At 50.9% G+C, this 16469-nt stretch overlaps 2 protein-coding genes across 3 annotated transcripts in view; one reads left to right on the forward strand and one right to left on the reverse strand.

The window, feature by feature from the left end:
* Positions 1-16469, forward strand: part of LOC118260317 (zinc finger protein OZF-like) — a 177032-nt gene that overhangs the window by 78200 nt on the left and 82363 nt on the right. The gene's annotated exons all lie outside the window — the stretch shown is intronic.
* Positions 6428-13678, reverse strand: LOC118260295 (E3 ubiquitin-protein ligase TRIM39-like). Of its 2 annotated transcripts, XM_035570462.2 has the most exons (6): positions 12616-13678; positions 11563-11658; positions 10604-10834; positions 9898-9920; positions 9132-9247; positions 6433-8475 (listed from the first exon to the last, which is right to left on the reverse strand). In XM_035570462.2, exons 1-6 carry the CDS (start codon positions 13162-13164, stop codon positions 7961-7963), a joined length of 1530 nt encoding a protein of 509 aa, XP_035426355.2. In that variant the 5' UTR covers positions 13165-13678; the 3' UTR covers positions 6433-7960. The 2 variants fall into 2 exon arrangements, with proteins under 2 accessions (XP_050572039.1, XP_035426355.2); XM_050716082.1 differs by lacking the exon at positions 11563-11658 and having other exon boundaries at positions 6428-8475; positions 12616-13640.

The raw sequence follows: 16469 nt of genomic DNA on the forward strand, positions 1-16469 counted from the left end.
TGAAAGGGAGCTGAGAGATTCATCACGGGGGTGATCAGGTTTTCTCCGTGGGAAAGGCTGCGCTGAGAGGCTGCAGAGATCCCCCTTCCCAGAGGGGGAGCAGAGGGGAAGGGAGAATCCCCCTTCCCCAAGGGGACCCGGTGGGTTTCAAAGAGACCAGATTGAAAATAAACACCCTTAATAACTTCCTGGCTCGGTACAGATCCACCTGCAGCTTCAATCTATGACACTCCCCCCCCAAAAAATACCCAGGGAAGCAGAGGGGTAACCCCTGCCCCAAGTCTCCCCACGGGGTCCTGCACCCAAAAACCAGCCTGGTTTCATTCCTCATTAATAAATGCACTCTTAAGGGATTAATTAATTGAAGGGCACGGGAATAGAGCTTGACAGGGCTCCCTTCTTCATGCTAAACCACCGAACACATCCTTCGCTGCTCGTTTTCAGCCCTTTCTTATTTTGCATGCCTAACTGCTGGCTTCACCGCCGTCTCATTTGTGTTCATGCGTGTGTACGTGCAGCAATAATACTTTTATTGCTGCTTTCGCTTCTCCTTTTAAACAGGATGCTGTTTCTTTCACGGCTCAGTGCTAAGCCCAGAGTCAAGTGGCAAGCAATTACCACTCACCCGTTTATTTTTATCTTATCTTTTCCTCCAGGCTTGCTTGTGCTTGAGGAAAGGAGGGGATTTCCTTTCGCCATGTAAATGAAATAACTCCACGACAAGCCATATCCATCATCTGCTCAGGGACAGTTTCTCCTCCAGCTGGCAGCAGGAGAGCTTCCATCAGCCTTTTGCCACCACGTTTCTGGGGGACGATGTGATATTTCAGCAGTGTCGAACAACTAGGTTGTTTAGGCTGAAATATTACATCTATCACATAAATCAATCACGTATCACATCAATATCACATCTTATCACATGAACAAGCAAGTTTTTGTTTTCCTGCAAAGCCTCGGGCTGTAGTAGGCAGCCCTGAATCCAAAACTTCATCCAAAATTCGCTATAATAATGCCAAAATTAGCTATGATAATGCCAAAATGACAAATGTCCTCCTCTCTACCATCCTTCTGCAGCTGTCCTGGAGGGACAAGAACATCGTTCTCCATCCTATTAGGTAAAAATGCCCAAATTCACTGAATTCCACAGACCACTGACCTATGGCCCATGGAAGAGCTGCTATCAGTCCAAAGCCCTTTACGTGGCCAAACGAACAGGGTGTATTTGCACTGGGACTCTGCTGGCTAACAAAGCAACACATTTTCTGAGAACATCAGTAAATAAGACAACTGTGGTTTATTGGCTTGCAATTTTTGGGGGGGGCATCAGGATTATCTTTTGTTTGTTTGTTTTGTTCTTTTTTTTGAAATTTTTTTTTCTTTTTTCAGGGAAGAGGCATTTCGGGGGTACCCGGGTTCCGATTTGGTAGGCAGTAATCTTTGTACCTAAAATGGTGCAGACCTTTGAACAGCAGGGAAAGATACACACCAACACCATAGGCAGGTAAGTCAGGGAATATGCATTTTATTGTATATTACGCATATATGTATATATGTACGTATATATATTGTGTATATGAGCTATGTCTTTTCTTTTACCTTCTTTATTTTAGTTTATTTTTCTTTATTTTACTTTACTTGATTTTCTTTTTATATTTCTTTTTTATTTTTCTTTTCTGTTATTCTGTCTTCCATTGTTTTGGAAAAAAGCAACTTGCAAGTATTCTTGCAAGCGTTTCCGATTTCTGCCAGGTCTTGCAGCGCTTGGCACAAGCACAGCCCACTCCCCCGAAGAGACATTGCCCTTAAGTACCGGGAAAGGTGCAGCACCTGCCCGAGTTCCCCCCGGAGAGAGTTGCCCCAGAGAGTTGGGGTAAAAGAGACGGGTGGTGGGGGAGGAAAAGGTGACCTCCCTGGCCGGGTGTCGAACCCGGGCCTTTTCGTTGAGAGCGCTGCATCATAACCCCTCGGCTATCCAGGTTGGTCAGGGGGCGGGGCTTATTTAGGGCTTTTGTCCACGCCCGGCCCCCAGCCGCCTGGCCAGCAAGGGCCGGCCACAAAGAAGGCGCCGAGCACGCTGCCCACGAGCCGCTCGCTTCTTCCCACTTGCACGCCTCGCCTTCAGCGCCTGAGCCCAAGCAAGCTGCCCACACCACCCAACGCCCAGCTCCACCATTGCTTCGGCTAGCCCAACCCACTCAGGCCACTCGGTGCCACGGAAGCTGACAAATGCTTCGCCAGCACCCTCCACACCCTCCGCCTTCCTTCTTGCACGCCCGCCTTGCCAGTAGGCAGCACCTCAGCCCACGCCTGTTGCTCAACGACAGGCTGAAGCCAGCTCTGCTTCGGCACCATTGCTTTCTCTTGCCTTTACGCATGGACAGATGCCTTTGCACGCCACCTAGGCAATGTCGGCTGCTGTGTACTTGGAGGACTCCGGCAAACACTTGTTGAGCTCTGTGGAAATGACATGGCGTAGAACTTGCCAGCGTTGTGCATTGATTAGGTTGTCTCGCCCATTGATTAGCTTGTTGCCTTCTTCTGGGAAGAAAGGTAGGAAAAGGTGAAGCAGTCAGGAAGTCCTAAAGGCTTTTGCATGTTGGTCCACGGCGTCTATGCTCAGTCACGACGCTCAGCGGGATGAAAAGTGCAGGTGCAGGGTGCAGCAAACAGCAGGGATGCACGATGGGTTGGAGATTTGGCTCAGCTCTGTCGCTCTTCTCCAGGAGAGAGGTTTAAAAATCACTCTAAAATGACGGGTCTAAAATAGTACTGCGTTGCCCGCACGCTGCTTGCAGATGTGCTGCGAGGTTTGGCAAGGTCACGGCAGCACCATTTAACGAGCTGCTCGTTGTAGTTATCTGCCCTCACCCTTCGTGTCCCTTCTCCTGGGGCACGGCTGTTACTGTCGCTAACGCACACTACTGCTTTGGCATAGGCAACTGTTTGAAAGCAGGAGTTAAGCAGAGCCTGCAGCCGGGCTCAGGTGCCTGGTTTGATGACTACGTAAGGAGGAGGTGAGCCACAGCTAGGCACCGCTTTTTGTTTCTCCGCGGTGTCTTGTTGGGATTTAGAGCATCTTTCTGCACGTAGACACGTACAGTCAGACGGAGGAGTCCCATACCCATCGTCCTTAAGTAGGGATTTAAAGCAATTGGGCTTGGTTTAAAACGTTCAGAAGGACAGCTGGGCCAGTGAAGAAAAGAAATGTCTTTCATTTTCTTAAAAAGCTTTGAAGGATAATAGTTTAAAAGGAGCGTTTAGGATGAATTTGCCCCCTGGCTTGGTGACACCGGTGATGCTGAAGGCCAGCAGTCTTCCCTGGGGCTCTCACCTGCAGGAGTTCGTACGCTGGCTGCTGACACCGCTCTTCCAGCTCACGGATCTGCTCGCCCACGGAGGAGATCTCCTCCAAGAGCTTGGCGATGTTCTCCTCCTGCCTCGTCACGATCTCGTGGTCCAGCTTTGCTAGCTGGCCCAAGAGGAGCTGCTCCTGTCGCTCCACGAACTGGTGCAGCTCCTTGGTTTCGGCCACGACCTTCCGCCTCTCCGCTTCTACCCTTTCCCGCAACAAGTGCACGCAAGGGAGAGGCAGGGAGAAATTGCTTGGGGGCAATTGCAACAGAGCAGATCTCATGTGTTGACTTTAGGTGCAACACAGCCATAAATTCACAAATTCCGGTGAGCGTTGCAGAGCAGAGGAATGTGTAATATTTTGGCCTTTTGTTTTCTTTGTTTTCATTGCCGTTTCCTAGGCCGAAGGTGCTGGCAGAGAGCGTTTGCCACGGACTGTAATCTTTGTACCTAAAATGGTGCAGACCTTTGAACAGCAGGGAAAGATACACACCAACACCATAGGCAGGTAAGTCAGGGAATATGCATTTTATTGTATATTACGCATATATGTATATATGTACGTATATATATTGTGTATATGAGCTATGTCTTTTCTTTTACCTTCTTTATTTTAGTTTATTTTTCTTTATTTTACTTTACTTGATTTTCTTTTTATATTTCTTTTTTATTTTTCTTTTCTGTTATTCTGTCTTCCATTGTTTTGGAAAAAAGCAACTTGCAAGTATTCTTGCAAGCGTTTCCGATTTCTGCCAGGTCTTGCAGCGCTTGGCACAAGCACAGCCCACTCCCCCGAAGAGACATTGCCCTTAAGTACCGGGAAAGGTGCAGCACCTGCCCGAGTTCCCCGCGCCCGTGAGGGCGTGCTTTGGTCCACTTCCTTGGAGTTTGTTTGTTTGTAGGCATTTATGAGGGGCGCTTTGTTTAGCGCAAGAGGTGAGTGTCGTGCAAGCTGGGCGCTTGTTGCGCGTGGAGCGTTGCTGAAAAGGGAAGCGTGCGTGGGTTGGGAAGAGGCGCGAGGAAAAAGGCGAGGGTGAGGGAAGTTGCGTAAGCGTGTGTTTTTTGGGTGAGGAGAGAGAGAGCTTGGGGCAAGGGGAGAGGGTAGTTGGGGGAGGCAAAAGCGACCTCCCCGGCCGGCAATCGAACCCGGGCCGCGGCATTGAGCGTGCCGAATCTTCCCCCCTCGGCTATCCGGGGAGGTCGGGGGGCGGGGCTGTCTTGGCGCTTTTGTCCACGCCCGGCCCCCAGCCGCCTGGCCAGCAAGCGCCGGCCACAAAGAAGGCGCCGAGCACGCTGCCCACGAGCCGCTCGCTTCTTCCCACTTGCACGCCTCGCCTTCAGCGCCTGAGCCCAAGCAAGCTGCCCACACCACCCAACGCCCAGCTCCACCATTGCTTCGGCTAGCCCAACCCACTCAGGCCACTCGGTGCCACGGAAGCTGACAAATGCTTCGCCAGCACCCTCCACACCCTCCGCCTTCCTTCTTGCACGCCCGCCTTGCCAGTAGGCAGCACCTCAGCCCACGCCTGTTGCTCAACGACAGGCTGAAGCCAGCTCTGCTTCGGCACCATTGCTTTCTCTTGCCTTTACGCATGGACAGATGCCTTTGCACGCCACCTAGGCAATGTCGGCTGCTGTGTACTTGGAGGACTCCGGCAAACACTTGTTGAGCTCTGTGGAAATGACATGGCGTAGAACTTGCCAGCGTTGTGCATTGATTAGGTTGTCTCGCCCATTGATTAGCTTGTTGCCTTCTTCTGGGAAGAAAGGTAGGAAAAGGTGAAGCAGTCAGGAAGTCCTAAAGGCTTTTGCATGTTGGTCCACGGCGTCTATGCTCAGTCACGACGCTCAGCGGGATGAAAAGTGCAGGTGCAGGGTGCAGCAAACAGCAGGGATGCACGATGGGTTGGAGATTTGGCTCAGCTCTGTCGCTCTTCTCCAGGAGAGAGGTTTAAAAATCACTCTAAAATGACGGGTCTAAAATAGTACTGCGTTGCCCGCACGCTGCTTGCAGATGTGCTGCGGGGTTTGGCAAGGTCACGGCAGCACCATTTAACGAGCTGCTCGTTGTAGTTATCTGCCCTCACCCTTCGTGTCCCTTCTCCTGGGGCACGGCTGTTACTGTCGCTAACGCACACTACTGCTTTGGCATAGGCAACTGTTTGAAAGCAGGAGTTAAGCAGAGCCTGCAGCCGGGCTCAGGTGCCTGGTTTGATGACTACGTAAGGAGGAGGTGAGCCACAGCTAGGCACCGCTTTTTGTTTCTCCGCGGTGTCTTGTTGGGATTTAGAGCATCTTTCTGCACGTAGACACGTACAGTCAGACGGAGGAGTCCCATACCCATCGTCCTTAAGTAGGGATTTAAAGCAATTGGGCTTGGTTTAAAACGTTCAGAAGGACAGCTGGGCCAGTGAAGAAAAGAAATGTCTTTCATTTTCTTAAAAAGCTTTGAAGGATAATAGTTTAAAAGGAGCGTTTAGGATGAATTTGCCCCCTGGCTTGGTGACACCGGTGATGCTGAAGGCCAGCAGTCTTCCCTGGGGCTCTCACCTGCAGGAGTTCGTACGCTGGCTGCTGACACCGCTCTTCCAGCTCACGGATCTGCTCGCCCACGGAGGAGATCTCCTCCAAGAGCTTGGCGATGTTCTCCTCCTGCCTCGTCACGATCTCGTGGTCCAGCTTTGCTAGCTGGCCCAAGAGGAGCTGCTCCTGTCGCTCCACGAACTGGTGCAGCTCCTTGGTTTCGGCCACGACCTTCCGCCTCTCCGCTTCTACCCTTTCCCGCAACAAGTGCACGCAAGGGAGAGGCAGGGAGAAATTGCTTGGGGGCAATTGCAACAGAGCAGATCTCATGTGTTGACTTTAGGTGCAACACAGCCATAAATTCACAAATTCCGGTGAGCGTTGCAGAGCAGAGGAATGTGTAATATTTTGGCCTTTTGTTTTCTTTGTTTTCATTGCCGTTTCCAGGCCGAAGGTGCTGGCAGAGAGCGTTTGCCACGGACTGTAATCTTTGTACCTAAAATGGTGCAGACCTTTGAACAGCAGGGAAAGATACACACCAACACCATAGGCAGGTAAGTCAGGGAATATGCATTTTATTGTATATTACGCATATATGTATATATGTACGTATATATATTGTGTATATGAGCTATGTCTTTTCTTTTACCTTCTTTATTTTAGTTTATTTTTCTTTATTTTACTTTACTTGATTTTCTTTTTATATTTCTTTTTTATTTTTCTTTTCTGTTATTCTGTCTTCCATTGTTTTGGAAAAAAGCAACTTGCAAGTATTCTTGCAAGCGTTTCCGATTTCTGCCAGGTCTTGCAGCGCTTGGCACAAGCACAGCCCACTCCCCCGAAGAGACATTGCCCTTAAGTACCGGGAAAGGTGCAGCACCTGCCCGAGTTCCCCGCGCCCGTGAGGGCGTGCTTTGGTCCACTTCCTTGGAGTTTGTTTGTTTGTAGGCATTTATGAGGGGCGCTTTGTTTAGCGCAAGAGGTGAGTGTCGTGCAAGCTGGGCGCTTGTTGCGCGTGGAGCGTTGCTGAAAAGGGAAGCGTGCGTGGGTTGGGAAGAGGCGCGAGGAAAAAGGCGAGGGTGAGGGAAGTTGCGTAAGCGTGTGTTTTTTGGGTGAGGAGAGAGAGAGCTGGGGCAAGGGGAGCGGGTGTTGGGGGAGGCAAAAGCGAGCTCCCCGGCCGGCAATCGAACCCGGGCCGCGGCATTGAGCGTGCCGAATCTTCCCCCCTCGGCTATCCGGGGAGGTCGGGGGCCGGGGCTGTCTTGGGGCTTTTGTCCACGCCCGGCCCCCAGCCGCCTGGCCAGCAAGGGCCGGCCACAAAGAAGGCGCCGAGCACGCTGCCCACGAGCCGCTCGCTTCTTCCCACTTGCACGCCTCGCCTTCAGCGCCTGAGCCCAAGCAAGCTGCCCACACCACCCAACGCCCAGCTCCACCATTGCTTCGGCTAGCCCAACCCACTCAGGCCACTCGGTGCCACGGAAGCTGACAAATGCTTCGCCAGCACCCTCCACACCCTCCGCCTTCCTTCTTGCACGCCCGCCTTGCCAGTAGGCAGCACCTCAGCCCACGCCTGTTGCTCAACGACAGGCTGAAGCCAGCTCTGCTTCGGCACCATTGCTTTCTCTTGCCTTTACGCATGGACAGATGCCTTTGCACGCCACCTAGGCAATGTCGGCTGCTGTGTACTTGGAGGACTCCGGCAAACACTTGTTGAGCTCTGTGGAAATGACATGGCGTAGAACTTGCCAGCGTTGTGCATTGATTAGGTTGTCTCGCCCATTGATTAGCTTGTTGCCTTCTTCTGGGAAGAAAGGTAGGAAAAGGTGAAGCAGTCAGGAAGTCCTAAAGGCTTTTGCATGTTGGTCCACGGCGTCTATGCTCAGTCACGACGCTCAGCGGGATGAAAAGTGCAGGTGCAGGGTGCAGCAAACAGCAGGGATGCACGATCGGTTGGAGATTTGGCTCAGCTCTGTCGCTCTTCTCCAGGAGAGAGGTTTTCTTCATGCCCCCAAAAGCCATCTTTGGAGTGATGAGACCCCACAGTGTCTCCAGATTTGGGTGAGTGAGACTTGAGGCGTGGGGAGGGTCAGGGGGACAGGGTGAACTGGCATCCCCTCCCCAGGCAGAGCAGAGGGAGGATTTGCTCCCCTGCAAAGGACGTCGGCGGGTAGGTGAAGATGGGCGCCTGGTTGTGGGAGTCGAAAAACGCCACGCGCCCTGCCTCGTAGTCCAGGTAAATCCCAATCACCCTGGGAGCAGTGAGCAGGGAGATGGGGCTGGTAGGAGAGGTGAGAGCCTGGTACTGGCTCCCACATTGCCCCACCGCCCAGATGCCCACTTCGGGGTTGACGCTGATCCGTCCCTTCCTCCTCACCGACTCCTTGGCCACCCCAACGGCCCAGGCTTCCCCGTCAGCCACCTCCACCTCCCAGTAGTGCCTGCCCGTGCTGAAACCCTCGCAGCCCAGCACGCAGCGGGACGAATCAAAGCGTTTGGGGTTATCGGGCACAGGCTGGCGGGTGTCTTCCCATCTCACGCGTTTGCGATCCTCGGACAGGACCAGCCGGGGATGCGCCGTCTCTGGATCCAGTGTCAGGCTTACTGAGGACAAAGAGAAGATGAACATCAGAGACATGGTCCTAAATGACCTTAACGTCATGTTTTGTCTATGTAATGTCTATTTTCCCCAGCTTGGCTTGACTGGGACACTCCAGCTCCCAGTCCAGGGGCTCTCCTTGTTTGCTGGAGTGATGGAAGAATTGTTTTATGCCAATGAGCAAAGAAAAGGAAGAGAAATGTGACTGCACAAGGGGAAATCGATCTAGAAAAGCAAGGCTTTGAAGTGTGGATATTTTTTTTCTGGTAGTCTCCAGGCCATTGAAAAGAAGACAGGAATCCTCCACTGTCCCATGATCTTCGTTTTTTTAAGATCGCCAATGTTGCCAGCAGCTCCAGAGGGAAATGTTTGCAACACTCACCTTGTTAGGAGAGCTGCTGCTGTGCAGGACTCTACGTGACATCCCACAGGCATCCCAACACTGACCTGGCTCCCCAGGTCCTGCCAGGAGGCAAATTCGTCCTCCCTCATGCAATCAGCCAGAGTAATTGCACCTTGCTATGCTAACACACGGGGCGTGTTGGAGGTATCTCTTTGTGACATTGCACCAGGACATCTACTCCGCTGAGATCTTCCTGAAATCCACTGCAAACAGACCCAGGTGCAACCTCCAGCCCTCTCCTCCCCGGTTCCTCTCTACCTTGAAATTTCATCAGCATCTCCTTGAGGGCAATGTTCTTCTGGGGAAGACTGGTGGGTGTCTCAGCCAGCTCAGGCGATGCCTCCAGGGGCTTCTGGGCGCTCTCTCTCTCAAGCCTGGAAGGAAAGGAAAGCTGGCTCATAATACTGCCTTTGCTTGTTATTCTCATGATGAGAATTTCTGACTGATTTTCAACTGGGATTTCTTACAAAGAAATAATAGTGGGGCTGGAGCAAAGCACGGGTACTAGGGTAGTCATTAATGAACTCCCCAAGAAGCATCTGCTGACCCAGAGCACTATTTTGTCCCAAACACCAAGCAGTGAAGAGCTTCTCTCACGGTCAGCAATGCTCTACATCAAGGGAAATACAAACAATAAAAGATGCCTTTCCTTGCCTGGATTTACCTTTAAAATAACCCACCTTCTTGGTCCATGTCCAAAGAACATTATTCACGAAGAGGTCAGTTATGGGGGCGGAAGTTCATACTGAAATTCCCCTTCCACCCAAATGCACTCCTTGGTGTTTAAACATCCAGATATTTTAGCTGCTGGGTTGTAATTTATGGTGGGCATTTGACAGCTTTTCCTGGTCTTCAGGATCCTACTGGGACCAGGGCACTTTCTGCAGTGTCCTAGCTTTATCCTATGTGTCTATGCAGTCTCTGGGAGGGTCATATGGGACTGGGATTTTGGAGTCCATCAGTGTCACCACCGTAGAAATAAACAACATTAACATCATAATAACGTGTGGGAGAAGCCACAAACCTGCTCAGGATGTTCCTGCTGTCCTACAAGGGAAGAATGAGAGAAGGAGAATTAGGACAGAGCAACGTCAACCTGACAATAAACAAGAGGCTGCCTTGGGGTGACCTCAGGCAACCACTCCAAAATGACAGGTCTAAAATAGTACTGCATTGCCTGCATGCTGCTTGCAGATGTGCTGCAGGGTTTGGCAAGGTCACGGCAGCACCATTTAACGAGCTGCTCGTTGTAGTTATCTGCCCTCACCCTTCGTGTCCCTTCTCCTGGGGCACGGCTGTTACTGTCGCTAACGCACACTACTGCTTTGGCACAGGCAACTGTTTGAAAGCAGGAGTTAAGCAGAGCCTGCAGCCGGGCTCAGGTGCCTGGTTTGATGACTACGTAAGGAGGAGGTGAGCCACAGCTAGGCACCGCTTTTTGTTTCTCCGCGGTGTCTTGTTGGGATTTAGAGCATCTTTCTGCACGTAGACACGTACAGTCAGACGGAGGAGTCCCATACCCATCGTCCTTAAGTAGGGATTTAAAGCAATTGGGCTTGGTTTAAAACGTTCAGAAGGACAGCTGGGCCAGTGAAGAAAAGAAATGTCTTTCATTTTCTTAAAAAGCTTTGAAGGATAATAGTTTAAAAGGAGCGTTTAGGATGAATTTGCCCCCTGGCTTGGTGACACCGGTGATGCTGAAGGCCAGCAGTCTTCCCTGGGACTCTCACCTGCAGGAGTTCGTACGCTGGCTGCTGACACCGCTCTTCCAGCTCACGGATCTGCTCGCCCACGGAGGAGATCTCCTCCAAGAGCTTGGCGATGTTCTCCTCCTGCCTCGTCACGATCTCGTGGTCCAGCTTTGCTAGCTGGCCCAAGAGGAGCTGCTCCTGTCGCTCCACGAACTGGTGCAGCTCCTTGATTTCGGCCACGACCTTCCGCCTCTCCGCTTCTACCCTTTCCTGCAAAAAATGCACGCAAGGGAGAGAGAGGCAGGGAGAAATTGCTTGGGGGCAATTGCAACAGAGCAGATCTCATGTGTTGACTTTAGGTGCAACACAGCCATAAATTCACAAATTCCGGTGAGCGTTGCAGAGCAGAGGAATGTGTAATATTTTGGCCTTTTGTTTTCTTTGTTTTCATTGCCGTTTCTAGGCCGAAGGTGCTGGCAGAGAGCGTTTGCCACGGACTGTAATCTTTGTACCTAAAATGCTGCAGACCTTTGAACAGCAGGGAAAGATACACACCAACACCATAAGTAGCTAAGTCAGGGAAAGGGGCAGGGAAAGGGAAATCACGCCAAGAAAGACGCAGTTGGGTGATTGATTCCCTTTTCCACATATATTAATAAGGGGAATGTTATGTGCCCCACTTGTGAGCAAACTGAGGAAGAAAAATCTCAGCAATAACCTGGCCAAATCCAACACATGCTCATGGCCAGATAAGGTGGTCAAGGAGCCAGGAGGCATGGGTGGAATAGAAGTAGCTCTTAACTAATTATGGTAGCTGTCCCCACCACCCTGACCTTCCTGCCGTGGAGACATTCCCAATCTGCACATGCAAAGGACCACGGAGATGTGATCTTTGGCCGTGGCACACCTTCTGTCTCCACATCCATCGCCGTGGCCAGAAGAATGACCAAAAGGGAGAAAAGAGAGAAAGACACCACCGCCCAGGGATGGATCCTTACGAGGAAATTCAGGCTTCTCCCCTCCTCAGCCATTTTCAGCCCCAGCAGCTTTTCCCTCCTGTCCTTCAGGATCTGCACATGAGCCTGGAATTTCTCCTGAATAGAGAAGAAACATTTTGATGGTGCATTTTCTTCCTCCAGCTGGTCCATCCCTCCACTTTCATCCCACCTAGCTCAGTCTATCTCCTACAAATTCACTCTCCCCTGCTTAATAATATGGTGATCTGGCTCTGGTAATTAATAAACCCTCATTTCTGGCAGAGAAAGGGAGGTGGGCAGACAGAATGGGCCGCTTTCTCCCAAAACCACGGAGAAATTGTTGGCATAGGTTAGAAAAGGAAATACTCGGGCAAGGCACAAGGAACTTCAAATGACTGGGGAGACCCTGCTGGCATCTCCTCGGGTTCAGTGCCGACCCAAAACGTAAGCTCAGGCTGTTTGCTCACATCCCATACCGAGGAATATGTTTTCCTCCCCAACCTTGCAGCCTGGGCAATGCCCCATATCCAGTGTTCAGTCCAGCTTAGGGTGGCAAGACCATATCCTCCACCTGCCCTGGGTGGTGAGACCAGGGATGCATTCATTGCCTGTATGTGGTGAGAGCAAATTTTACGCCTCACCCGCAGACAAAAAAAGCATTTTTCACTGCAACCAGCACAAAACTGAACCCTGCCTTGCACCCCGAGACCAGATTCTTTTGGTAGAAATCAGCTTCTCCTGCACAGGGAGCATCTCCTGCACCCCAAATGGCCAAGGCAGCATAGCTGCCCCTGCTTTGAGCAGGAGCTGGGATTAAATATCTTCTGGGCTCCTTTCCAGCATGGTTTATACAACGCTATTATGATGATCTGGGAATGACAGCTTCAAGAAAATCGGGATGGCCGGAAGTAGAAGTGGGGGGAGCACGGAGCAAGCAGGGAGGAGGTCGGCTGTAATCCAACCCGTGGATCGGAAGGGGTGGAAACGCAAACATTTACAAGCATTTCTCGGGGCAGCTCCCTGACCCAGTCCCCTCCTCCTCCCCGAGTTTCCCCCCCTCCGGAGCCCTCTTACCTTGTGCTCCTCTGCAGCCTCCTCGATGGGGACCACGGGGTGGGCGCGATGCGCCTGGGACTCCCTGCAGACCAGGCAGATGGGGGTCTGGTCCTCCTCGCAGAAGAGTTTCAGAGCCTCCTGGTGCTTCTCGCACAGCCTCTCCCCCCCTGCCCCTCCTTTGGCTGCCTGCAGGCTCAGCCTCTTGGCTATCTCGATGATTTTCGCCAGCTCCCGGTTGGGTCTCAGGTTTCTCTGCGGGGCCGTCTCTTTGCACCGCGGGCAGGTGAAATTCGCCTCCTCTTCCTCCCAGCAGCGGGTGATGCACGCCCGGCAGAAATTGTGGCCGCAGTGGATGGAGACGGGGTCTTGGAAGAAACCCAGGCAGATGGAGCAGGAGGCTTCATCCTGGAAGCTTTCTGCAGGGATGTCTTCAGCCATGGTCTTCTTGGTGGCGAAGATGACGGGGCAGCTTTCGTTTTCCGCCCCGGCTGGTCTCGCCGTTGGCTGCTCCCCTTCCTGCAGGTGCCTGGGGCCCCGAGGGAGGTGAAAGGGAGCTGAGAGATTCATCACGGGGGTGATCAGGTTTTCTCCGTGGGAAAGGCTGCGCTGAGAGGCTGCAGAGATCCCCCTTCCCAGAGGGGGAGCAGAGGGGAAGGGAGAATCCCCCTTCCCCAAGGGGACCCGGTGGGTTTCAAAGAGACCAGATTGAAAATAAACATCCTTAATAACTTCCTGGCTCGGTACAGATCCACCTGCAGCTTCAATCTATGACACTCCCCCCCCAAAAAATACCCAGGGAAGCAGAGGGGTAACCCCTGCCCCAAGTCTCCCCACGGGGTCCTGCACCCAAAAACCAGCCTGGTTTCATTCCTCATTAATAAATGCACTCTTAAGGGATTAATTAATTGAAGGGCACGGGAATAGAGCTTGGCAGGGCTCCCTTCTTCATGCTAAACCACCGAACACATCCTTCGCTGCTCGTTTTCAGCCCTTTCTTATTTTGCATGCCTAACTGCTGGCTTCACCGCCGTCTCATTTGTGTTCATGCGTGTGTACGTGCAGCAATAATACTTTTATTGCTGCTTTCACTTCTCCTTTTAAACAGGATGCTGTTTCTTTCACGGCTCAGTGCTAAGCCCAGAGTCAAGTGGCAAGCAATTACCACTCACCCGTTTATTTTTATCTTATCTTTTCCTCCAGGCTTGCTTGTGCTTGAGGAAAGGAGGGGATTTCCTTTCGCCATGTAAATGAAATAACTCCACAACAAGCCATATCCATCATCTGCTCAGGGACAGTTTCTCCTCCAGCTGGCAGCAGGAGAGCTTCCATCAGCCTTTTGCCACCACGTTTCTGGGGGACGATGTGATATTTCAGCAGTGTCGAACAACTAGGTTGTTTAGGCTGAAATATTACATCTATCACATAAATCAATCACGTATCACATCAATATCACATCTTATCACATGAACAAGCAAGTTTTTGTTTTCCTGCAAAGCCTCGGGCTGTAGTAGGCAGCCCTGAATCCAAAACTTCATCCAAAATTCGCTATAATAATGCCAAAATTAGCTATGATAATGCCAAAATGACAAATGTCCTCCTCTCTACCATCCTTCTGCAGCTGTCCTGGAGGGACAAGAACATCGTTCTCCATCCTATTAGGTAAAAATGCCCAAATTCACTGAATTCCACAGACCACTGACCTATGGCCCATGGAAGAGCTGCTATCAGTCCAAAGCCCTTTACGTGGCCAAACGAACAGGGTGTATTTGCACTGGGACTCTGCTGGCTAACAAAGCAACACATTTTCTGAGAACATCAGTAAATAAGACATCTGTGGTTATTGGTTTGCAGGTTTTTTTGGGGGGGGCATCATGATTTTCTGGTGCAGATTTCCGTGCCTATGAGCACTCAGAATGAAACTGGTGGTACGGTTTCATATTCAAGGCCTTTTATTTTTTATTTTTAATTTTTTATTTTTTATTTATTTTTAGGAGGGGTGTTAATCTGGAGTTAAGGGTTGATTTATTAGGAAATGAGACGTGCAGAGGAACTGATGCTGGGATTTGCATTGAGGGCAGGCTTTTCTCTCCTGCTTTGCTTCCTCCTGCTGGCCCATGAATGCAAACAGCCTCATCACCTCTTTCCTTCCTGGCACAAGCCACATTTCCTCCCCAGTTACCTACATGAACTGCATAATCACCATAACCTCAGAGGAATCACCTGCAGCAGCTTTGCTTTCTGCTGTGCCTGTTTGGGGCTTGAAGCAGAGCTTGGTGCACCTGGAAAAGCATCACTGCTTCTCCAAATCCAGCCACGTCACTTGATTTTGCAAAGTTCTGGTGGCACTAATGAGCATTAATGGTCCTGAGCAGCCTCCACCTGAGCCCCCCACCTATCCCATGGCACAGGGGCTCTATTTAAACTCAGTTCTTAGGCTTTTAGTATTTTTGCAATCTGCTTTAGAGAAGAACCCATGCATGGCTATGGAGCTGCTGATCCCTGCACCCCATGGGCTGCCTTCATGATTCCAGTTCCCTTGCTAAGGGATTTTATCTGATAAGAAAATTCAGCAGAGATTTGGAGCTGCTTAGCCCAATATGGAGAAAATATGAGTGTTTTAGGGGTGTTTGAGCCCATTGTTTCAGGCAAAATGTAGGTGAGGCCAGGCCCCACAAGGGAGAGGCTGAGGAGTGGGTGAAGCATCATTTGCAATGTCTAAGTGATGTTGAACTTGATGTTAAACAGCAATAAGTCACAGAAAAGGGAATCATGGGGTACTTTGATGTCCTAATTTCCCATAATGTCAACTCTAAACCTTAGGGTAAAGCTCCACAGAGGTTTAGCTTGCCTTCAGCTAACCCAACCCAGCTGCTCAAAGAAGGCTTGGTGCGTTTTTATTTGTTTTCTTGCAACCAAAGCCTTCTAATACTGCTCTCTACAGGTTAAAAGTAATCACACCCCTCTGCAAAAGAGCCCTGAGCTCACTGTAAGCAGCAGAGCTGTGAGCAAGTGTGGTCTCATGAGGGAGCTGGAGGCTCTTTTTTGAAAGAGGGACATTTGTTGAATGCCTCTCTGCAAGGGGAGCTAGAAAATTAGTAATGAAGGCTTTTACTATGGGCTTCTGCTTAATTGCTTCAAGCCATCAATTAGGGAAGTGGGGGAAGGAATGCAGGGAGTAACCCCCAAATTGCTGTCAGGCACAAGCTGCCCTGCTTCAGTTTTCCCTTTTCTTTGCATTGCTTTAGCTCCTGCCTCCCTTCTTCAGTCTCTCAGGTTGTAGTTTAAGGGTTAAATATAAATGCAGTCCAGGAAAAGGGTGTGCTTTTTCCTGTGATCAGCCACATGAGGAAGCTGATTGGGCTGAAAAATGTGGGGGGAAAATGGTTTGTTTTCAGGCAGTTTGATGTCTGGTTCTGCAGAGGTTAAGAGGGCAGGATGGTGGTGGCCAAAGCTATGGGATGGGTCAGCTGCAGAGGATGGTTCAAAGGTAATAAAATAAAAGAGGTTCAAAGACGCCTGATGTCGACAGACTTTCACAGAGGGATGTAAGGAGCAAGTGCTCTTTTTAGCTGGAAGCAGGGGGCTGAAAATATTCTTGGCTGGGACATCCAGAGCCTATTGAGCTAGAAATGGGATCCCTGTGGTGCTGGCATCCCTCTGTACCTGGAGAAATGCCAAGCTAATCAGCTAGGACTTGAGAATTGATGTGCTTTGCAATGAAGAAGGTGGGAGCAGTTTAGTGCCCAAACCCCATGGAGGCAGGATTTGGCCACACAATGCAAAAGCCAAGGGAGAGCTGGCTGCAAAGCTTCCAGGGTCAGAGGGAGCTGGATGGGGTCATACTTTTTTTTGGGTGCTGTTTGCTGCAGAAC

Source organism: Cygnus atratus, chromosome 33 (assembly GCF_013377495.2).
Source record: "Cygnus atratus isolate AKBS03 ecotype Queensland, Australia chromosome 33, CAtr_DNAZoo_HiC_assembly, whole genome shotgun sequence".
Classification (NCBI taxonomy): Eukaryota; Metazoa; Chordata; class Aves; order Anseriformes; family Anatidae; genus Cygnus; species Cygnus atratus.

Coding starts and splice junctions, on each gene's coding strand:
- LOC118260295 (XM_035570462.2), bottom strand. CDS start 13,164: ATGAATCTCTCAGCTCCCTTTCACCTCCCTCGGGGCCCCAGGCACCTG. Junction 11,659..12,615: donor AGGCTGCAGAGGAGCACAAG/GTAAGAGGGCTC, acceptor TTCTCTATTCAG/GAGAAATTCCAGGCTCATGT. Junction 9,921..10,603: donor CAGCGTACGAACTCCTGCAG/GTGAGAGTCCCA, acceptor CTTCCCTTGTAG/GACAGCAGGAACATCCTGAG.